General features: G+C 33.7%; 1 protein-coding gene across 1 annotated transcript in view; it reads right to left on the bottom strand.

Moving 5' to 3' along the window:
- Nucleotides 1-4,934: 4,934 nt before the first annotated feature.
- LOC148943937 (uncharacterized) overlaps nucleotides 4,935-24,968 on the bottom strand; it is a 395,661-nt gene continuing 375,627 nt past the window's right edge. Inside the window, 4 exon segments of the mRNA XM_089101668.1 lie at nucleotides 4,935-9,178; nucleotides 9,180-10,348; nucleotides 13,107-13,265; nucleotides 17,468-17,626. Of these exon segments, the coding sequence (XP_088957794.1) occupies nucleotides 8,918-9,178; nucleotides 9,180-10,348; nucleotides 13,107-13,265; nucleotides 17,468-17,626 (1,748 nt within the window). The 3' untranslated portion in view covers nucleotides 4,935-8,917.

Genomic DNA, 24,968 nt, shown 5'->3' on the forward strand with positions numbered 1-24,968 from the left:
TATTTTAAAAAATTGCTGAGAAAGATTTCAAACAAAATTAAAATACACTATATGTAGTTGGGTTGTCAAAAGGACACAACAGTAATATCTAAAAAATCACTATGGGTATTAACTTGAAAATTAGAAGCATGTTGAGAAGGATTCTGGAACAAATGAAGGGCAACCATTCCGCTCCTGTTGTCCCTTGTAGATTCCCCTTGATACTCATAAAAATCTTAAAAAAAAAATTTTATTCGAAATTGTCACAAGGTCTACTTGCTACGCCTCTGGGGGCTTCACCCACCGCAGCCCCCGGTGCAATGAATGTAAATTATCTAATTTGTGTATTTTTTGAATACAGGATTTGTTATTGGTAAAATGAGGACTATTTGATTTTGGGTGTGCAATATGACACATCTATGTAGCACTTAACTTCTCTTTGAAATTCTTCTGAAACTTTTAAAAATTTCTGATCGTTTTCCTAAATATCGCCAGGAAATCTGGCTCCACCTCCAAAAAATCCCACGTCTCCACGGATATACTCCCTTGACAATTTAATTATGGTGAAAATTTACCCCGACCGACTGCTCTTAAGATCTCCACGAGTGTCGGCAAAAAAAAAAAAAGACTTAAGAAGAATTTCGTATAGAAATTCTGACAAATTCCCCCGGTGTAAAATTTCTCCTGAAAAATCTAGCCCCCTGGAAAGTTCCTTCCCCAAAAATTCTCCCCGTAGAAAATCCCACAGCATAAAGTTTGATCCACCCCCCCCGCCAAAAAAAAAAATTATGCATGCTTCCCAACAAACAATACGATACATAAACATAGGGCAAATTTTATAACTAAAAGACCTTTCCGCAGGGGCCTTTGGGGGTCATGATATCTCAAATGGTATAGTTATTTGGCTTTTTAACTTTGCTGAACAAAATTGGTATCTGAAAATTTTGATCAGACGATTTTAAGAAAAAAGGCGGGGGAGAGGGCCTAATTGTCCTTCAATCTTTTTGATCACTTAAAAGGGCACTAGAACTTTTGGTTTCTGCTAGAATGAGCCCTTTCAGTCTTGCACAGATAATCTCAAGCCTATTACCTCCGACTCATTATATATTCATTCCTACAAATATTATGCTACTATGGGGAGGCTGCCCATATTAGATAAATTAGCTAGGAAGAGGTTTTTCAGCCCCAAAACGCCCGTCAAAACATACTAAGCCCAGAAGAATTATTCGTTAGTCAGAATCTCATGCGAATGCAGTGTCGTTTACATGGCTATAATTTCCTCGAGGGGCACCACTCCTCAAGTAGGAATAGAGTTGACCGGAAAGTCCCCAGTCTTGCAGATACCCCAAAAGGATGGAGGCAGCCCTTTGCATAGGCCGTTGTCCATAGACCTGGATCTTACGCCCTGCCGCAGTTGTCCCCCTATAGAGGATCCTCCCGCGATGGTGTTGGGCATCGCCATGCAATTTAACCCATTACTGGGAGAAGATTTATAACTCCTGGGACTTGTGGACAAACCAGTGGGCCCTTTTGAGAGTACATTTGAGGGGCCTTTTTCCTTTTCCACCTTTATTTATGACCCCGGGCGAGGGTGCCCCAGTTTCTATTATGGACCCCCCAGAGACAAGGTCCCCCCTTGGTCCGTGCCTCCTGTGGAGGTGCCCAACATATCTGTAGGGCGTTCCCCTATCGCCACAAGGGGACACGCTGAATTGCCTGGGGGAGGCTAACTAATATCTAGCCTAATTTCTTGATTCACTTTAACATTAGCTTCTAAAACTAATGTAAGATTAAAGTTTAGCCTAATTTATTGATTAACTTCAACATTAGGATACCTAGAGTAGGAAAGAAGGAATAAATTATTACTGAAATACGAAGATTCACTAAAGTGGAAGACAGGAACATCGAACAATTGAAAAATTAGTGAAAAAGGAAAAAGCGGAAGACCTAAATTATCCTAATTTCATTCAAAGATGACCAAAAATTTCCTGAAAGTTTGTTATACAGATTGACATTTGTAAGACAGTTCCTTCGTGTTACAGACAGTTTTGAAACCTATAGCTATAAGGATTCGGCAAATGAATTGTAAAAAGCAGAAGAAAATGCACAATTTGTGGTGAATGCTATGCTTCAAGCAGTAAAGATTGTCATCTATTTAAACAGAAGTTCAAAGAAATATTCTATCAATAATTAGAACTAGTCAATCAGCAGCTATGCCTGGCATGCCAAATAAGACCCAATCCTCAATGCCGAGTAATATCACTGACAATAGTCATAGAAGTGAAGCTACAGACATAAAACCTCAGATAAATAAGAACAAACAGAGACAAACAGTTCGAAAAATCTTTAATACTATCTTTGATCCAGTATCTCTAATTGGATATGTGGAACTGGACAGACGTCTACTATACTTATATTTTTCTTGGGTATTTTGAGGAAGTACTCAGTTGACTGAATCAGTGGCTTTAAAATGCATAATTTGTAGCCTGAAGCATAATTCGCTTTGCATAATGAAATGCAGTATAAATTATGCTGCACAGTTTGTTCGTACCAATATAGTATAGCCTGGTGTCTTTCTTTTTCTTATTTTGTTGTTCTTCAATTAACAGATCCATGCAATTGTAAACATTTAATAAGACCGAAAAATAAGGATAGATTGCGTGACCATTATTGACTTTTTTTCTTTTTTGATAGCCTAATTAAGAAGAATATGGAAAAGCACGAGCCAATTTGATTACAATCTGAGTATAAGAGGAATACAATCTCATGTAATCGATCATGCTGAATACAAAAATTAACTTTATAGAGCGAACAAATGGGTAATACCGTCCCTATCTCCTGAAACTCCCTAAACATTAATTTGAACAGACAAAATTCCCTTAAATTCATAGGCAGAGGAATAGCGCTGGCTAAGTAAAGAACAATGTTGGCAACATTCATTATTTATTTATTGGTTTGTTTGTTTTAGGCCAGGGCACTTTGTATAGAAGGGTGGTCGTAGAACCTTGAAAAAGGACTCAATGAGTTGGAGGAGGCCCGTCATTTCCTCTAACACCTCCTACTGAAATTTTTAAATATTCCAGAAATTATGTTTTTGAGGATACCCCCCCCCCCGCCCCGTCAAACAGCCCTCAGGGCATGGGTTGTAAGCTTTATCCTGGGGTTACATAAGGTTTTTTATACAAAAGGTGATTGTATAAACTTCAGAGGTGGCTCATTTGATTGGTAATAAGAATTTATAGTGTCATTTTTAAGATTAACAGTGATAAGAGGGCAGCCCCCCCCCTCAAACACACGTCCTGGTGTCCGAAAATGCGTCGAATTGGAATTTTGAGATAGTAATTTAACCAAAACTAAAGGTTTTTATAGAAGGGGTGGTTGTATAAGCTTTAGAGAAGTCTCATTTGGCGGAAAATTCGATGTAGCGAATCAAAAGCGATGTAGAACAGCTAGCCCCCCCCCCCCTCTCAGACTATCCTGCTTTTCACTAAAGGCATCTGATTAATATTGTAAGCTATCCATTTATCCAGTATTTAATAGCAAAAAAGGAGCTAATTTGACTAGAAATTAAAATGTCTATCACCCTTTTTAAGAGTCAAAAGTGATTGGAGGGCAATCAACTTTTTAATCCTTTTACCCTGAAAAAGACACTAACAGACACACACTCACAAATACAGTCATACATACAAACACAAAGACAAAACCAACACACATAGACACACAAATTTCCTCAAATTTTTACTTCAATATCCTTAGCCTTGGAGATGCTCGCTATAAAAGTAGTATTTGTAATGGTAGTAGTGGTAGCAGTTGTAGTACTTCCAACCACTGTTTTACTTTTGAATCTTAAGATGAGCACTAGAATTTCCGAAATCTAATAAAATTCAATTAAATTAAGAGTATTCAGATGACAATACTCGTAGCCTTACAAGTAGTAAGGAGTAATACGGCTCAATTGTGACCAAAACTTAAAAAAAACAAAATTTTGATATTAAATGAGGTATCAAAAGAATCGAATTATCTATAAGATTTGCAAATCTATAAGATTCATTAAGTTTAGTGTTACGCATCAAGAGCTAGGAGCCTGAGAAAATTTGTATGATTTAAAAAAAAGGGGACCCCTAAAGAGTCAAGGAATCTTAATGGAAGTATAGCCATCAGATTCAGCGTATTTAAGAACCCTGATGTCAAAGTTTCAAGCTTCCATCTGCAAAAATGTGGAATTTTCTATTTTTTGCCAGAAGAAAGATCACGGATGCGTGTTTATTTTTTTTTTTTTCAGGGCTACAGGGCTAATTACATCAAACCAATAATCCTAGAATATGGAGAAAGGGCCTATTCAAACAAAAGTTAAAAGTTTTAGTGCTTTTTTTAAGTGATCAAAAAGATTGGAGAGCAAGTGCCCTTTTTAAGTGCCCCCTCCGACACACCGTTATTCCTAAAAGTCATCTGATCAAAATTCTGAGAGAGCCATTTTGCTGTTCGTCTTTTAAGAAAAAAATCCTTGAAAAACTTAGTTAAAAATTAAAATAACTGATTTTGTCTTATTTTATAAAGTGTTGCCAAACACATTAGCGACAAAAACTAGATTATTTAAAATTGGTAAAACCTGTTAACTATTAGACAGGATTGATGAATAGAACACCAGTCTTTTGTGACTTTTAATAATCAGTAAACTTTGAAGTTTAAAAAAATTGGTGTTTTTAGGTCTGAAAATTCAGGTTAAATGTCAAACAAAAATTGTTATTAAATTGTCACTATCTCAAAAGAATTTCAAATAAGAATAAAGAAAGAAAAGTTATTAAAACAAACATTACAGTTGTCATATTAGGGCTAGACCACTCCTAAGGTTCAGGTTATGGATGTTTAGTCCAATGCCTACACTTTACTGTAGTTGTCTTTATTGCAGTCAAAATTAATATAAATAGTTAAAGGAATAATATTGAACAAGTTGTTTTCAAAAATGATCCTTGCAAAAAAATAATCAAGCTTAAAAAATCCATCAATTTCCCACCATGGGGTAATTTAGAGGTAAGTTTTAAACTTCTCACTACTTCCTACCCTTTTATATTAAAAAATGAATACAGATAAATGTAGCTCAGAATATCCTTTTATTTTAGGTATGGCCAATTTATTCAAACTACGTGAGATCTATAACACGTTTAAATGCAATATATATATATAACTATGTTAGTACATCATTTAAGCATTTTCTTATATAATGTCATGCATAGCATAAATAAGATTGGTGAGTTTCCAACGCAACAGTTATTTATATAATATAATGTCTGTTGGAAGGTTCCAAAAAATGAAAATTTGCAGTTGCAGTTACTATAAATGATGATTCTTTGGAACCAACACCTGAACTATCAAACGCGATTAGATATGAAAATCGACAAACTGGACCACCAATTACGAAAACACCAATACAGGCAGCTAAAGCAAAGGTCATTGTTAAATTGTCTGAAGTAACCGAAATTCAAAAACGTGTTAAAAATAAAAAACCTCATTACCGATTCTTTTTTCTTATCAGTATAAGCAATATCCTTTTAAAAATTTCATTTTTTTTATAAAATCCATTCGCTTCGTGATTAAGGTTACAGGTTTGAATGCATCCAATTATATAGTGTCAGTAGGAAGGCCCAAAAAACAAAAATTTGCAATTATTACAAAAGATGATTCTCTTAAAAGACCTTAAAAAAGAAAACCAAAAGTTTCAAGCTTCGTACATATCGCTGTTGGAAATCAGACTAGCTTCAATAACCAAAGATCTTAAAAAAAAAACACTAAATTACGTAAAAAAGCAAAAAACTGGTAATCGCGAAAATATTTATACGTATTTTAACAAGGGATTTCAAAAACTCAAAAACCTTTTTGAACGCAACGTTTTTAGGTCAGTAGGAAGGCCCAGAAAACAAAAATTGCAATTATTACAAATGATGATTCTCTATTTTGACAATGAATTACAACAATTCAAAAACCAACAAAAATCTCAAGCCCAGTACATAATAACCAAATATCTTTGAACAGGCTGCATTATGAAAAGACATTAAAATGCGGAGAGAAAAAAATGGTAATTTTAGAAAAATCCGTATTTTGACAAGGGATTACAACAATTCAAAAACCTTAAAAAATGAAACTCAAAGTTTGAAGCTTAGTAGAAATTGAACTTCCATAAATAATCAAATATCTTTGAAAAGAAACTATGAAAATACATTAAATTGCATAAAGAGCAAAGAACTGGTAATTTAAAAAATATTTGTATATATTTTAACAAGGGAAGCCTTAGAAAACCAAAAATTTAAAGCTTAGTAAATATCGCTGTAAGAAATCGGACTGGCTTAAATAATCAAATATCTTTAAACACAGCAAATTGTCTGTGGTTAGAAGACAAGCGAAAAAGAGAATCCACATGGAAGCCTGCCAACATGCCGGGGCCCGGCGGCTGGTAATTGCAGAAATATTTATATATATTGGAACAAGGGATAACAACAATTCAAAGATCTTAAAAAAGAAAACCAAGTTTGAAGCTTAGTAGATATCGTTGTTAAACGTTGCAATCTACCAAAGAATACATTAAATTCAAACGAATGTTTTAAAATATTAATTAAAAAAACTTTCCGAAAGATAAGGACCATTTTAAACTTAAGCTCAGCAGATATAAATGCCTGTTCAAATTCAAACATAAAACGACCAGAAATTTCCATTAAAGAATAAATAAACCCAAAGCGAACATAAATTAAATAAACAATCATAGGAAAAAACATACAACAAGTAATAACATAAATGAATAAATAGATCTTAAAGCGAGTAATGCTCAGACTGAATATGAAAATCAGGCATAAAATGAAAAAATATATTTTGCTAATGAAGTATAAATTAAACTTAAAACAAACAGAAATTAAATCAACAATCAGCGCAAACAAACATACAATATATATTAGTGTAAATGAATCAATAAATCTAAAGCCGAGTGAAACTTACATTGAATATGCAAATAAAACTTGAAACAAACAAAAATCACTACACACAAGAGTTTGAGTATCGCCTCCTTCTCTTACTGTAAATGTCTCAACCCTACTGGGTCATTGTCTCAAATCTTCTGCGGTTAGAAGACAAGCGACAATCAGATTCCATACATGGAAACCTTTCACGTGCCAGGGCCTGGCGGTGAAGCCATCAGGCTCCCGGTACTGTACATATGTATGCATCCATGTTGAGCATATTTAAACCTTTTTTTTCTTTTGTGCAAATCTGTAAGCACAATGTCTACGTAGTTAAAATTTATTAAATTATAAGATTATGGATATAAAACCTTTTTTGAATTTCACCTCTAATCTACCCTACTACCCTGTAGTATTTCCTTCTCAACAGCCCCAACTGCATTTCTTCTTACTGGGTGATTGGCAGTTGCTGTTAAAGCAATAATAAAAATAAAGTTGCCTAGCAATTTTACAAATTATAAATTTTTTAGGCAAATTTCCTTATCAGGGGCTTCTTGCTATCTTGGAAAGCTGCTGATACATCAGGAATAATATATCATATAACATCGAATAATATATCAGGAATATCTTTGTTTAAGTATTTCATTAATCAGTGTGTTCAGATCTAATCTCTTTTGAAAGAAAATAATATTATGGTAGATCTAAAGACTTTGATCTTACTTCTTAGGCTGTTTTTTTCTTTTTTGCAAACCTCTTTTTTTATTCTACTCTGAAATTATTAATCCAATTGATAAGTTTTTAATTACTCACTCATTTTAGTAACAATCAATAATCTCTAATTGAATAAAAATAAAAAAACTGGGTTCTTTTTGTGTTCACTACTATTGCTAGATGACAGCAAAATTACCTTGTTAATGCATTTGGACCACCTGGTATATTGAATGACTTTAGATTCAATGAGATCCATTTCTGATTCTAAATTCCAAGAGAATTCTAGTACAATATGTTTTCTAGTCAGACGATTTTTTCCAAGGAGCAATAGCTTTGTTTTTGCTATTTTGAGGGATCAGAAACTTTGTGAAGATGTAACCTTAAGGTTCAAACATTGTGATATTTAGTAATTGTACATTTGAGTAGGGTCTTTCATACCAGGCAAACCAGGTATTATAAGCAATATAAAGTTAGACTTCTGGTTGGCAGCAAAAATAGTACTGACCTCAATTAATACCCTGCTTTTTTTTAGGAAGAAGAGACAAATGTACCTCCATCCAATCTTCAGTCAGAAGGAAAGAGAAGAGAAAGGCCAGATTAGACTGGGATCATTGCTACAGGCCCACATATCAAATGATATGGGTTTCTGAAACGCTTTTAGTGAAAAGATTACGTATATTGTTCATTAAGAGACAAAAAGCACATGCAAATAAAGTGACAAGTTGTTATATAATGGCTAGTCAAATAGCAATTTATTACTCAATTATAACCACTTCACAACGAAATTAATGATTGCAATTATATTTCATTCTTTCACCCTGCTGTGCGTCTAGTAGATATCACAATAACAATATCATATCCAAACCTGTTTCTCACAGGCTTTTGGGTAGTTTTGCACTATGTTAATTATAAAGCACCGTAGAAGCGTTACTTCTGCAGTGGTTGAAGCGTTATTTCTGCAGTGGTTTCACTAAGGATATATTTATACAAATGATAAATATAGGATAAAATTATAAATATAGGAAAAAATCATTATATAAAAGGAAAAAATAAATACATATAGTGACTAATTTGGGAAGGCAAGGGGGTGGGGGGTGGTAGCAGTCAGAACCAAAGAAAGGAACAAGTTAAAACAAAATACAAAAGCAAATCAAAGAACAAAAGAACAAAAATATTCCACAAATCAATTAATGAACTGAAAAAGATATATAAATAAATAGCAACAAAACTGAGGAACAGATTACTATAGGGTTCAGCAAGACCATAGTGGTTGTTATTGTAGACTATAGACTAGCAGGCTTTTTCTGAGAATGGGTTCTTGTATGATTGTTAAGATTTAATTTAGAAGAATATTCTCTTTTGCATATGTCACACTTAAACGGTTTCTCACCAGTATGTACTCTTTGGTGCCTAATCAAATTGCCTGACTCAGAAAAAGTTTTCGCACATATATTACACTTAAAACGGTTTCTAACCAGTATGTACTCTTTGGTGATTAACCAAACTGCTTGACACAGAAAAACATTTCCCACAAATCTCACATTTGAACGGTTTCTCACCAGTGTGCACTCGTTGGTGCTGAATCAAATTACTTGATTGAGAAAAAGTTTTGTCACAGACCTCACAATTAAACGGTTTCTCACCAGTATGTACTCTTTGGTGCGTAATCAAATTGCCTAGCCTAGAAAAAGTTTTTTCACAGACCTCACATCTAAAGGGTTTCTCACCAATGTGTTTTCTTCGGTGCTGAATCAAGTTGCTTGATTGAGCGAAAGTTTTGTCACAGACCTCACAATTAAACGGTTTCTCACCAGTATGTACTCTTTGGTGATTAATCAAACTGCTTGACTGAGAAAAAGTTTTGTCACAGGCCTCACACTTAAACAGTTTCTCACCAGTGTGCACTCTTTGGTGCTGAATCAAGTTGCATGATTGAGAAAAAGTTTTGTCACAGACCGCACAATTAAACGGTTTCTCACCAGTATGTACTCTTTGGTGATTAACCAAACTGCTTGACCAAGAAAATTTTTTTTCACAGACCTCACATCTAAAGGGTTTCTCACCAATGTGTTTTCTTTGGTGCTTAATCAAGCTGCTTGTCTGATAAAAGCTCTTGTCACATACATCACAAATATATTGCTTTATCTTTATATGTTTTTTTCCCAGTCTTTTCAATGTTTTGTGTTTTTTATTGCGCAAGACACTATTCAAATTTATCTTACGACTGTCCAAGTTTCTTGCTTCAGAATCGAATTCAAATGAATTGAAACAAACACTTCTAGAAGGATTCTGTGTGACAGCTGGTGATATACTTCCCTGTCGTTCTAACTCAGACGAACCTTGTGAAAAATGACCATGCACAACTAAATGTTGACTCACATCACCAATACGTTTACACAAACAAATAGGACATCTCCTTGTCTCGCCCATTTGGTGTTCTATAATGTGAACAACAAAATTCCTGTAATCCCTAAATACTGTAGGGCAGATGTCACATTCTATTGGTGAAAGTTCTCCACAGCCGGTGTCTATGTGAAGATCTAGCATGAATAATGATTTTTCTGCTTTTGCACAAGAGGCGCAACGCCAGATACCAGCAGTTAATTCTTCAATAGCCTTATCTGTCAGCTTTTTCACCTTCACGATGGGTTTTGGGCCTAAGAGTTTTGGTTGATTCGCACCATCAGAACTGCACACAGTAGAATGAATTATCTCTATAGTGAAAAATTATTTTATTAAAATTGAATAAGGTTACAACGATTCAATAATTAGACATCATAACAGTTACAAATGAAAGGTGGATATTCTAAAACTGTTTCCCGTTTGGGATCTAAACTGCCTACCACTTTCGAATGAAACAACATTGAAAAAACAAAAGTTGAAATTAGTTTCACTTCATAGAAGAATCAGATTTGAAATAATAATATAAAAATCTTTATCCGCTTTACAGCATGAAACTTGAAAGTTTCATTAAAAAAATGATATTGGACTAAAAAAAATTAAGAAGTAGAAAATACGGGAGAGTTACCGGATAAAACAAATTGATAGGTTTTAAATAACAATTTTCTTTTCTACACCTCTCCCGAATTTGAAGTTATATCAAACTTGTATCATAATTTCACTTTGAAACCTAACGCAACAGCAACATTTCATAAATTAAGAAGGCCACTGTACCAATGAACTCGTAGACAGCAGAAAATTATTATGTAGGTCTAAAAATGGGGATCTACATGGAAAAGTGCCTCCCTTTCCCTCTTTCACCATGATTTCTGAACAAACCTTGGTTTAATTTAAATTGATGTTCAGCTTTCGTTTTTAGCCTACAAACAATTTTTGCAGACTGAAATATTTAATTTTTTTTTTTTTTTTTCACGTTAATGATTTTCACTTAATTACTAAATTCCTTTAAAGGAACAATTTTTAAAGCATTGCTATCAGTTTGATGATGGATGTCTTAAAGAAACAGTTGCTCACAAGCAAGTTCTAAGCACAATCTAATAGCCCACAAAAATGACGTTAGAAAATATGCATATTCTCTTTACCTAGTGGTAAGTCCTTTTGTCACTTTGCCCTAAATATTTTCTGGAACTGTAAATTTCTGACACTCAACTTATTTCAAATCATAATTACAATAGGAGCCTAAAATGGTTTTACTTGATGTTTAACCTACAATTTAACCCATTGCTGGGAGATGGTATGCAACTCACAGGACCTCCCCTTCAGTTACGTAGTGGCCCAACAGCCCTCCTCCATGATAGGTCTTGCGCAACTCTATGTCTCTGTTTATCAAATATAAAGTGAATCAACTTACTCAAAAGTAGCCTTGAAATAAGTAGGAATAATATATAACTGAATTTATATAATATATATCTATATTAACCTTTTATTTTGTATGAACTATGTGACTGTTTAGGAACGAGTTGGCTTCAGCACAACACTATTTTGGCCTGAGCACAACTGAGGCATAACTCAGCATAACACTATTGTCTCTGAAACTGGGAAGTTTCAACGCACTCAATTCTTTGATTTAAAATACCAAGGACTGCAAAATGAAATTAAAATTAGGCCCTTAGTCCCAGTTTAGGTATATTCGTAACTGAAACGTCATTTTTTAATATTTTATTTTGGTTGGTTCAAAATTATGAAGTTTTTCGGTGAGTACCAGATTTTCGCCAGTGTTGTCACCTTAAACTGTGGAAATACATAAGCAAAATTATTTAGCTAAATTTGACAACGCATAAAATTTTACTAATTAAAACTAAAATCTCGCACACTTTTATGAGTATTTATTGTTTAACCTATTCTTTGCTTTATAATTGTCGTTTCATAGTAAGGATTCTTTATCAAAAATATTCTATAACTAACTTCTTTCTTTCCCAGTACATCAGAATTGAAGTCCACCTTAAATAATAAATAAATCAAAATATCAAAATTGTACAACTATTTACAGGCTTTTGGCACTAAGCACAACTTACAAGTTTCTTTTGTGTTCTCTTTTATTAATTAATTTCAATCCTTTTCTTAGGAACAAACACACAAAAAACGCACCCTAGCCGTCCATAATAGAAACTGGGACACCCTTTCCCAAGGGCCATAAATATAGGTGGAGGGGGAGGAAGTAATGTATACTCAGCAAGGTTCATCGGTGTACGGACACGTCCTGCGAATTGCATACCTTGTCCCAGCAATGGGTTAAATTGCAAGTTTTGGTAAGGTAGTTTCTCTCCAGGATTTTTTAACTAGAAGGTCAATAACTTATGTTTTTAATTCTGCTCTACCTCATGTTTTTGTTTTATGTTATCTGCTGTTATCTCATGTTTTGTTTTATGTTATCTGCTCTACCTTTATGTTTTTTAATTATGCTCTACCTCAAGTTCTTTATTTAGAATAAAAAATTTTTTTTTTGGAAAATTTTATGTCGACTTTCAAAATTTCATCTTACGTCATAAGCGATAAAGCAATATAGTATGAACAATCCCACTGTAATAATGAATAAGAAGCAACACAAATTCAATTCTTTATGGCCATTGATTTCCCATAGCCCGACTTTGGAATTGTTTAAATTATTGAAACTAAATTTTTTTTTTTTCGTTAGCTGGTTGGCATTATTTTTATAATTTCTAATAAATCCATTTTTTTTAATTTCCTGCTTGTTCATGGCAAAATTTACGATGTAATCAATAAAGTTCAATTAATAATTATTAGTATACTTTAGGTTGGTGTATATAGGCCAGTATTTAAATTTGTTTGTTGTTTTATATTTATATGGTCAGTTTGTCCATTTTTATTTATTTATACTCTCCAATTTTGGAGGTTAATAAAATACTTAAATTTGAATTTTGTTATGTTGCTTATATTGCTTGATATAGGCTACTGTTGATGTTATCCTTGTAAAATTTAAAAAACTTTTATGTTTGACAAAATACTTCCTTTTTCAAACTAAGTTCACAACGCTACTAGTTTCAAATATACCTTCGTCATTGTTGTCCAGATTTTGGGAGTCTGATTCAGATGTTAAATTGGTTATTCTGGATGCAACATCCACAACAGGCAGCGGCTGATGCTCAGATGATAGGGTAGAAATAGAAGTTTCTCTGATCGCTTCAGCTTCAATTGATGAAGTATCTCCAGCTTCAACAACAAAAATAAAAAAATTAACAAAGAGACAGAAAATAGTAAAAGTAGGATTAAATATTCTCAACAATTTACCAATAAATAATGAAACCCTCACAAGATAAAAAAAAACAGACTAAAAGCTAAACATACAAATATATGTTACTAAACATGAAATATATATTATAAAACAAACAGAAAAATGACACTGAACATCAGACCTGAACAAATTTCAGCTTTATAACTTGATGGAACCATGATAATAGTGTGATCATTAATAAAAGGTAATTAGAAAACCAATTTCATGATTTGTTACTTTATTCACAAATTTCCATATCCAAATGATAGCTAATAAATTTTTTGGAAATAGAAATACCTAGAGCTGACCTACTTATACTTACTGAGAACTAGCCTTTGGGGACTGGAAAGGCATAGTAGCAAATTATCAGCGCTTCTATATTTCACGCATTTATATCATAGTAGCAGGCATGAGGTTACGACGTTCTTTTTCTGTTTAAACATCTTAAAAATCTTTTGCCACTTATCTCTTTGTGATTGTTTTCTGTTTTAATAGCATGGGTCTACTGGGATATCAGAGTGGGGTAAAATACACGCTTGGAACAACTTATTTCTGGGTGAAAGGGTGATGATCTGGCGAAAGCATAAATCAAAACATCTCCAAGCTATCAAAATCAGGATTTGTTCTAATTTTAAAAATTTTCAAGCGCTATCAAGTGCTTTCAAGGTTTGCTGATATGTTCTTTACTAGGCTGCAGCAATGATTCTATTCTTCTTGTTTTACTGCTCAGAAAGGACTTTAAACGGATGCAATAAATTTCAAATGGGAACGAAATACACTTTTTGTTTGTATTGGCCTGGAATTCGTGTGGACACGAATTCCACAGGTTCTGTGATAAGACTACTTGTGAAAAATATATTCTTGCGCTAGAAAACAGGTTCGCAGCTTCGGCCCTCGATGACTCCGACGAAAGAAAGTTCAGATTATCTTTGTAAATCACTATTGGAGTGCCTAAAAGATGCTGCAGTGAAAGTTCTTGGATACAAGAAACGAAAGAAGATAGAGTGGATTGAAACTTGGCAGCTGATTCAGGAAAGAACAAATCTGAAAGCTCTTGTTTATAAATACTCACCAAGTCAGCCTAGCAACAGACAATACTGTGATAGTTTAAAAAGGAAGTATAAATGTGCCAGTAAGCGTGTGAAAACGTCTGCCAGGAATGACAAGAGAAGATTTGCTGAGACCATAAGAGCTGAGGCAGGAAGAGCAGTCAGTCAGGGTGATAGTAAAACCGTCTATATGCTAAGAAGCTTTCCGGCGCGCAAACAAACCCTTGTTCTTTCGTAAAGGATAAAAGTGGGCAACTGTTTACCAGTCGGGTAGATGTCCGGAACCGTTGGAGTGAATATTTCTCAAATGTTCTGAGCCAGCCGATACCCAATGAGCCACTGTTGGTCCCTAACGTGCACCTATTTAATTTAGATATCTATTCGGGTTCCATCCCATTTCACGAAATTACAATAGCCCTTAAGTCACTAAAAATTTGGAAAGCAGCTCGATGTAATGGAGTCCCTCTAGAAATGTTGAAACATGGGGGAAAATATCTCGCCGGTCCACTATTTAAGCTGCTTGATAAGGAGTGGTACGACGAGGCTGACCCTCCTGACTGGAATAAAAGCATTATCGTCAAACTTTTTAAGAAAGGTCGAAAGACGTCATGCAATAGCTGGAGAGGTTTCACACTCCAGACAGACGGATGTAAAGTTCTTTGTCAGATTATACTCAGTAGAATTCAGACTCAAGTGGACTGTATTTCAAGGGATGAGCAACATGGTTTCCGCCCAAATCGTTTTTGCTGCGACCTGATATTTAGCTTACGTGTTCTACTGGAGAAATCAAACGATTGGCAAGTGCAGATTATTTTTATATGTATAGACTTCTTGAAAGCATTTGAATCTGTGCACCAAGAGGCAATGTGGAAAATTCTCCTAGCGTATGGAATAACTCTAAAAATTGTGAATTTACTTAAAGCCCTGTATGCTACACAGGTTTGTGCAGTCCAGAAGGGGATTGGGCTGTCAGAATGGTTCCCTGTCGTGTCTGGTGTACATCAAGGATGTTTACTATCTCCAATATTATTCGCAATACTTATAGATTTTGCGCTTCGAGCTTGCCACTTTAGAGGAGGCATAAAACATAGCCCCGAACGTAAAATATACGACTGCAATTTTGCTGACGATATCATTTTCACAGCCCACTGCCAAGAAGACATTCAACGTAATCTAAATGAACTAGCAGCGAAAGCTGGGTATGCACTAGCAATATCGCATTCGCAGCTCACTGCCAAGATGACATTCAACATAATTTAAATGAACTAGCAGCAAAAGCTGCCTCCATGGGCCTGACGAGTAATTTTGATAAAACGAAAAGCATGTCAAACGGAGGTGTAACGACCATTGCAGCTGGCATTCGATAAAGGCACTTATATAGAAGAGATCAGAGAATTTAAGTACCTCGGTAGTGCAATTACCTAAGATGTGAATTGTGATAGAGAAGTGCATTTGGAGCATTTTCTCAGCTGAAATTGCAATTGTTTCGGAGTAATATACTCTCTGTACTTTTATATGGATGCGAGTCCTGGAGCCTTTCATAGAATGCTGTGAAAAGGCTACTTGGCTTCGAGAATAATTACCTGCATAGAATCCTTTCGATACATTGGATTGATAGAGTAATGAATGCCTAGATAATGGCTGATACCGAACAACCACTGGTGACTGACGAGATCAGAATGAGAATATGGAAGTACTAGGGGCATATGACCCACATGACCAAAGGAGGCCTACCACACCATGCATGCTGTTGAATCCCACCCGGCATTCGAAGGAGTGGAAGACGCTGCAACACACTTGGTCGATCCCTGGAGAAAGAGGCGACGAGATTCCAAACCACTCTGAACATACTTTGGTCTTTGGCACAGGATCGGTCAAGTTGGAGGTGGCTGCCCTATGCGCCCCAGGCACACGAGGATCTAAATCTAAGTAAGTAATCTCGACTTTTCCATGTAATTCATCAAATTTTGCGATTTTCCTACATATTGTTTTTTAAACATAAGTCTTCAAAGAAAGTTAAAGAACATAATGTTCCCATTAGATTGGGAACATTAGATATACGATTAATGAAAAGGGTGTAAAACATCGAAGTTTGTCACTTAAAAGGTGAGATTCTCCAGATCATTTTTTATAAGAATTTAGAATTTTATTTAGTTATGGTTGGTTAAAATTTTCATTATGGGCTCGAACAAGCTCAACTGTTACTTGATTAGCTACACTTTACCTTATAGCGTAGCAGGAGACCAAAAACAAACAGGAAATACATACATCTCAAAAGCCTCCAAAAGGCACAAATATCATTTGTGCTTAGCTGGCAACGTCTTTTTGTGCAGTGTGTTCTTATAACTAAAACATAGCAACCAAAATAATATCTGAAGGATTTTCAAATTTAACAAATAATATACTTAAAACATTCTCTTACAAAATTTCTGTTTTTTTTCTATTTTTCTTTGATTTTTATTATATGGCTTTATAATCACTTTTAGTTTCTTTGGGGAAATACATCTGCTAAATTTTAATTTTGAAGTTTTATGTTTGCTGATTACAAATAAACAAAAGATTGAAATTACAATCCTTTCTATTATTGCCCTTCCGAAGCCCAACAGCATACACTACTCTGTGGTTTAAAAAGCAAGGTTGCCGTCAGAAGCGGACTCCTTTCTGAGTTTAACTAATGACCACCTTTCCATGCCTTAAACCTGACTATTTTAGAAATTGAAGTGAAGAATGCTGTTTAACTTTTGAATTTTTTTATGAACATGGAACTTACAACAGAATTGAACAAATAGTATAACCTCCATGATATCCTGGGATGAAAGTAAATTGACACTCTGAGCTCCAGGTATGTGACACAGCATGTAGGGCCGCAGTTTTGGAGATTTATTCTCTATCAATGGCCTTGGCTGCTACTGGTATCTTCTTCTCTCTTAAAATTTGGCATTGGAGGGATCAATATGGCATGTGGTAGACCAATAATTCAGCGGAGTGTGTGGGATAATGCAAGATGAGTACTTTGGTTGGGTTGGAGGATAGGTGAAATGGGGAATTTCCTTTTCAAAACAATATTTCAGCGCTATTATTTTCAAATGTACCTTCATCATTACCCTCCAGATCCTGGGAGTCCAACACATATGCTAAATTGGATATTCTGGATGCAATACTTAAAGGTTGCTGTTGATGCTCACGTGGTAGAGAAGAATTAGAGGTTTCTCTAATCGTTTCGACATCGTCTGGTGATGCATATGCAGCTTCTATAACAAAAACAAATGAAGAGACAGAAAATAAGCAAAGTATATTAAAATATTCTCAACAATCAGTACCAAGACATAAAAAACAGACAACAAATGTGAAAAATTACACAAAATATAAATTCTGAACAAAATCAAGGGTGATAATTTGATAAATAGAATTTTCACAAATTAGAAATTTATTTGGAGATTAAATTGGTGCATTGATTATAGTGCGGAATTTGAAGTACAGAATGTTGTTAAGTATGCAGCATAAAGCTTGTTTGTAAGTCCAAAATTATTCCAGTTTCATTAGGTAAGTAACGCAAAAGCCTTAAGCTTTTGTAGCCAAGACTATCAATGGAAAATACTGTCAGATCTTTCGTAGTCTTAATATACTTCAGAAGTATACCTCGGAAGTTTACTTCAGAAGTATTACATCGTTAACCGTTTTTTCGCCTGAAAAAAACTTGTTTTTTTACTTTTACTCTAGTGGACTTGGAATATTTTCCTTGCAGTTGTTTTTTTCGTATATACTCTACTCCCAACTACTTTTCAAAAATGCAAAACTCAATTTTCTAAAAATGGTAATGCCAGTAAAAATAACGAAAATTTGAGTCAAGGAGTGAAAAATATCGGTCTTTTGATGCATCTATACTGATGCTTTAAATACAATAAGAATTAAATCCTAAACTAGGGCCCATGAGCTTGTTATGTACCTGGTTCAGCTGCTTCATGAATGAAAATACTCAGAATAAGTATGTTTCCTTTTCTCTTCCTTTTCCTACAAGATAAGGCCATGAAGGTTCAAATCAGCAGATTTTTATTTTGAACAAAATTTGATATTTGTCAATTATCCAGAACACACTCAAGAATTTTGATATATAAGATCTCAGAAAAAAATAGTTCAGCGGTCTTCGAGACAATTAGCTTAGGCTCAGTAGAAAAACTACGCGGTAGTTATACTTCAGAAGTGACCTGACCTTCCCACTTTCTTCTCTTGGTGCCAACACCTGGAGAGGGACAACCTACGTGGTCTGCAACACCTAGTTATGTCACTGGCATTACTGCGTTGAAGGAAACTGGCTTAGAAGTCTGTAGAAAAAGTTCTTGTTCCATCATTTTATATTACAAAATATCTTCAAATCTTTTTTTCTACCAAAAAGACGATGACAAGAAAAATCTTAAAGCTCATGTGCATTTTTTGCTTTAAGTGGATTTATTATTTCGAACCTTTTTTTTACTAATAATACTGTTTTGGACATAACAGAAAAATAGTTTCCACTCTTTCCTAAGGAAAATTCTCTTCCTCTCTGACTTACTCCTACAAATGCTGGAAATTCTTTTTTCAGCTGAATATTTATAATGAACATCTCACTATTTTAACTTTTGTTTATACTGGCCTTTTCTAGAGATGTTTATTGAAGTTTCTACCTATGATAGCATGACCCCTTTGATGATTTGCTAACACCATAAATACAGTGCTGATTTGTGTAATAATTATATCTTTCCTTTTAGAAACAGAGGTCTATTTAAAGGGAATATTTGACACTGACTGAATTGTTTTGTGTTTAACACTTAAATTGTTTTGATAACTTATTCTACAATTCAGAAGGCAAACTGAATCTTACTATGAACGTTTAGTAATAATAATAATAATAATAACATATTTTCTGCTGGATTTACAGCAATAGAGATAAACAAGCAGATTGAGAAAAGAAGCACCATCTTTTGCAGGTACAGAATATTTACACAACAATACTTACAATTTACGACTACAGTACAAGACAACACTAATGTTCAATATTTTATTTTAGAAATGAAACCAATTCTTTGAACAAAATTAGCAAATTTTTCATTCAGAAACTTCCAAATTCCAGAATTTTTTCCAGAATACATTGCATAATTTTAAGTTATATTTTTTAAACTGGTTTCGGCTTCAACAATTTCAAATCTTAAGATGATGAAGAATTAGGAAGTTCCCATTTGTTCCAGTTTTTCCCAATAAAATATTACCCAAAATATTTCAATATACAAAAAACAAATGCTTAAGATATACCTTCACTGTCAAAACAGGTGGAGCCCAGTTCCTGGGTATCAGGTTCAAGTTTACATGGTCCTGAAAAGCAGCAAAAACTACCCAAAGGATCATCTTCCCTTTTAGGAGACAAAAGATGGGTTGAACAGTCAAAAAGTTCTTTATGGTCACTTGGTAAAGCCTCTTTAACTTCTGAAAGAAAGCATGAATAAAAGAGACATCTAACATATTCAACAGAAAAGCTTACAAAACAAGCCCATCTGTTTCCCCATTTTCCACACATTATCCCACAAGAATGAATAATAACCTTATATGGACAGAAATCAAACTATCTTTGGCAAACAGCCAACGCCAAATCTCAGGATTTAAAGTTGAGAAAAAAAGAAATCCTAAAATGCATCCACAGGTTATGCAGTTAAGAGGCTAATCAGTATGGCTTATTATCTCGGGTAAAAAAAAAACACAATACACTTGGTTGCAATATTGCTTTTTCCTCTTAATGCTAATACCAGTTTCTCTTAGTGTCAGACAAGTAAATTGGTCAACTAATTCCATTTTTTACATCTTTAATTCATTTTCTTTCAAATTCCATTCGTTTGTGTGTCCATTTGATTTTGTAAAACATATACAGGAAAGAAAATAGATAACCCAATTCCTGTTTGACAGAAACATTCAAATATTATAGCCAATAACTGAAATATTTTCCCTTCCAATTCTAATGGAAGAACTGAAAGACTATCACCCATTATAAGAATAATTTTTCATATTCAGACCCCCCCCTCCAAAGTATCTTGTATTTAAAAGACTCTAAATTGACAGAAAATATTGCCTGGAGGCAAGCTCACAATTTTAAGACACAACTAAATAAGAATCAGACTATTTTAGTTCAAACTATCATCAGATTCAATAGGGCTTAAGTTTAAATCTAAGTACAAGTATTGATTAAATCCAATAAAAAATCCATGTTGTGAAAATATTATTTACAATAAACATGAGGACAATATTTCCTGTAAAATAAAACATAGAATATCTTTGGCAGGCCATCTATTAGATAATCACACTTAGCTATCCTGAACAAATATCACATATTTATGAGAAAAAATTACCCCTCTCACTTGAGGTTTATTTACAGAAATATATAAAACTAGCAATACTAGGACTTCTCTTAATAACAAGTTTGGGAAAATTCACAAAATTTAGAAAAGTTAGAAAAACCTGATTGAACTATGTGCTTTATGCCAAGGAAAATTTTGACTTACCATTTTTGACAACAAAAGTCTCAGGAACGGTTATAGGTTCAGCCATATTTGAAATTTCAGCAAACTCCATAATATTATCTCTGAAATGAGTAAATACCACTTATAAAACATACCATATTGTGAACAACAATTGGAAGTGGCACTCCAGTTTTATGTTTTTTCTACAAAAGCTGTAAATTTTTCTGTATTCACTGTGATAGATTTTCAAATTGGTGTTTTGTCCATTTATTCACAACTTTCTGAAAATTTTCTTTTTTTTATTTTTTCTTTTGTTTTTTAGTGCTTTTAATTTTGTTGAAGTAATGCATACATGATATTAGTAAACAGCTTAGGGAGTTTAATGGCCAGGTTTCCATTCACCCAGCACTAACAATACTAACCAGAACTATTGTGGGCTCGCCAATTTTGGTGTACTAGAAAAGTGATGCTTTAGATACAATCAGAATTAGATTCTAAACTAGGACCCAGGAACTTGCTTTGTACCTGGTTCAGCTGCTGCATGAATGAAAATACTCAGAACTAAGATGTTTTTTTTTCTCCTCCTGTTCCTACAAAATAAGGCTATGAAGGTTCAAATTAGAAATTTTTTTTGAACAAAATGTGCTACTGGTTAATGATCCGGAACATGCTCATGAATTTTGATATGAAAGATCAAAGAATAAAAAATGGTTTAGCTACCTATATTTGGGGAAAATTAGATTAGGTTCAGTGGAAAAACTACACTGTAGATGTATTTTAATTAACTATTTAATATATAGAGTTGGTACAATCATGTTAGATTAGGAATTTAATATAATCTGTTTTTAGCAGCCTGCTTTCCATAGTTCTCTGTTGTAGTTTTTATAATTTTGTAACTAAAGTATTATATTTTGGCATATTTCATCAGGAGTAACGTAACTTCACTTCTTGGGTGTTTTCTGTATAATTGACAAGTACTCAAAATTCAATTGTAAAATTGCAGAATACTAGCTTTTGTTAACTTGAAAAATCAACACTTCTCAATCATATTGAAAGCCTATATAGGACCCAGGAAGATGCCAGACAATTTAACTGCAAACCTTGTCTTAAATCAAATGTTTTCAAAATTAGTTCAACAAAAGGCTAGATGATGGTTTTAAAAATTAAAAAAGTATAAAATTCAAGAAAGCTTGGCAAATAATTTATTACTTTATTTAAATCAAATTATAGAGCCACAATGATAAAAATGACTACTCTGTAGATGATCTAAATATGACCTAAGATGATTTAAATATTTTGATTAATACCTATTTCACTCCACCCTATCCTAGATTTACCTTTTAAGGTATTTATGAAAATACCTTTTATGGTATTTCCGATGAAATAATACCTTTGCTTTGTACTTTCATTGAAAGCAAAATCTCCATGAGGAAAAACTTTTATGAATTGATGCTTGATTAATGCATAATGAAAACATAAGAGTGGGTGTTACAGTTTCTTTCTGGGTGAAAGTAAAGGGTGAAAATATTTGGAAAAATGGACAGGTATTCTTTTCAGAAGAAAAGGAAGCATAGAGTGGAGAACCCCAGGGAACCATCTTGGGACCAACATTATTCAACATTTATATAAATGAGCCACCTACCACAGTCTAAAATAAAATAAGTCTTTATGCTGACAACTTCAAACTCATTAGACCTCTTAATACACCCAATAAGAGAGCCTCTGTACAGAATGACCTATAGGTACTTGCTATGTGACCAAATTTGTGGAGGGTAAAATTCAATGTAAACAAATGTCAAATAATCCACTTAGAAAAGACAAATGAGAAAAGCCCTTTTCATATCATAGGGATCTACTTAATATATATATATAAATATATATATATATATATATATATATATATATATATATATATATATATATATATATATATATATATATATATATATATATATATATATATATATATATATATATATATAAACCCTTGGCATTATAAAAAGAACAATCACTTGCAGGTCACCTATGGGGATGACTAAATTATATAAGGCATTGATCAGGCCTAATCTGGAGTTTGGTATGTGTGTTGCTAGCCCCCTCAACAAAAGTGATCAGCATAAGTTTGAATCAGTTCAGAGATGGGCTACAAAAGCAATTGACAGATGCAAATATTTAAACTATTCATCCTGTCTGAAGAGACTGAAACTCCTCACTCTTGTCTATAGACGTGAAAGGGGTGATATTATTTTGATGCATAAGCTCCTGAATTCTAACTCTCCATTAGATAAGCCATTTCAACTTGACCAATCTGCCAGAAGTAGGGGGCACAATCAGAAACTATATAAGAACAGAACTGCCACTCGACTACGAAATAACTTCTTCACTAATAAAATAGTGAGTTTGTGGAATTTGCTCACCAAACAAGTGGTCACTACCCCCAATACTGCTGCCTCTAAAAGAGCTGTTTATACAGAATGGTCATTAAAGCCATGGCAAACCGAGTGGGTTGCCATTGAGATGTTCAATCATTGTCATTACTAAACAGCAATTCTACAGGATTTAACCTTTATTTTGCTGGACAATGAAACTTAAGGTAAATTCAAGGTAAATGTTTCAGAATGGAGAAACTACAATATTCATTTACTGACCCATTTATTAGATCTTATCATAATAAATCCATCCAGATGCAACAATGTCTGTGGAACATGAGCTTACCATTGGATTTTGAGTACATGGCAGATTTTTATCTAGGTTCTACCATATATTAAGAGGGAGGGGATTTAGGCCATAGGAGTCTATATCATTAATATGTAAATATTTTAAAAGATTTGTTACAAGTCTACAGTTACAGCTGTTCTTCTGGAAACCTCAAAATCACAGAAAAGAGTACCATTTGCTTCCTCATTAAGACTATCCCCCCCAATTATCCCATATATAGCCCTAAAAATATATTTCATTATTATTGAAAATAGTTATATGTGGGAGCCTTTTTGTTGAAACAATTCTTGTGTAGTATATTGATTTGACACAATATAATATTTTTTTTTTTTTCAATTAGACATTTCTCAATGGCAAAAGCTGATAGTTGCAAATAAACAACAAGGCAAAACTGGGTTATAATGCAGGCTAGTGAAAATTGTTCAAGCTAGTTTCAAACAACACCAAAAAGCAAATTTCTTTCTGACCATTCTTCCATTGTTGTAAATTATTTATATAGTCTAGCCTATATATTCTTGTATGTCAATTTCATTTGGTATTTGTATGGTAAACCAACTACTGCTCAAGTTGTTCTTGCATTGACAGACTGTAAACCAGTTTCTTTTACCTTAGCAGGAGAAAAAAACAAAGAGAAGTGAAAGAATAGATGGGAAATTTAGGCTTTGGACTATATGATTGTACATTAGGGGGTTGGGGGTAAAGTATTTGGACAGTGTCAAGTCTAAAAACAAATCTGACTTCAAGATATGCAGAATAATTCTAGCCAAAATATTTTGCATGCCAACCCACTGTATTGTACCCCCCTTCCCCCTAATGTGCAAATATATGCATATGTGCATATACCTCGAAATCACAGAAAAGAGTACCATTTGCTTCCTCATTAAGACTATCCCCCCCAATTATCCCATATATAGCCCTAAAAATATATTTCATTATTATTGAAAATAGTTATATGTGGGAGCCTTTTTGTTGAAACAATTCTTGTGTAGTATATTGATTTGACACAATATAATATGTTTTTTTTTTTTCAATTAGACATTTCTCAATGGCAAAAGCTGATAGTTGCAAATAAACAACAAGGCAAAACTGAGTTATTATACAGGCTAGTGAAAATTGTTCAAGCTAGTTTCAAACAACACCAAAAAGCAATTTTTTTTCTGACCATTCTTCCATTGTTATAAATTATTTATATAGTCTAGCCTATATATTCATGTATGTCAATTTCATTTGGTATTTGTATGGTAAACCAACTACTGCTCAAGTTGTTCTTGCATTGACAGACTGTAAACCAGTTTCTTTTACCTTAGCAGGAGAAAAAAAAGAGAAGTGAAAGAATAGATGGGAAATTTAGGCTTTGGACTATATAATTGTACATTAGGGGGTTGGGGGTAAA

The sequence above is a fragment of the Artemia sp. Qi Xiang Cuo genome, chromosome 15 (assembly GCF_049724085.1).
Source record: "Artemia sp. Qi Xiang Cuo chromosome 15, ASM4972408v1, whole genome shotgun sequence".
Lineage (NCBI taxonomy): Eukaryota > Metazoa > Arthropoda > Branchiopoda > Anostraca > Artemiidae > Artemia > Artemia sp. Qi Xiang Cuo.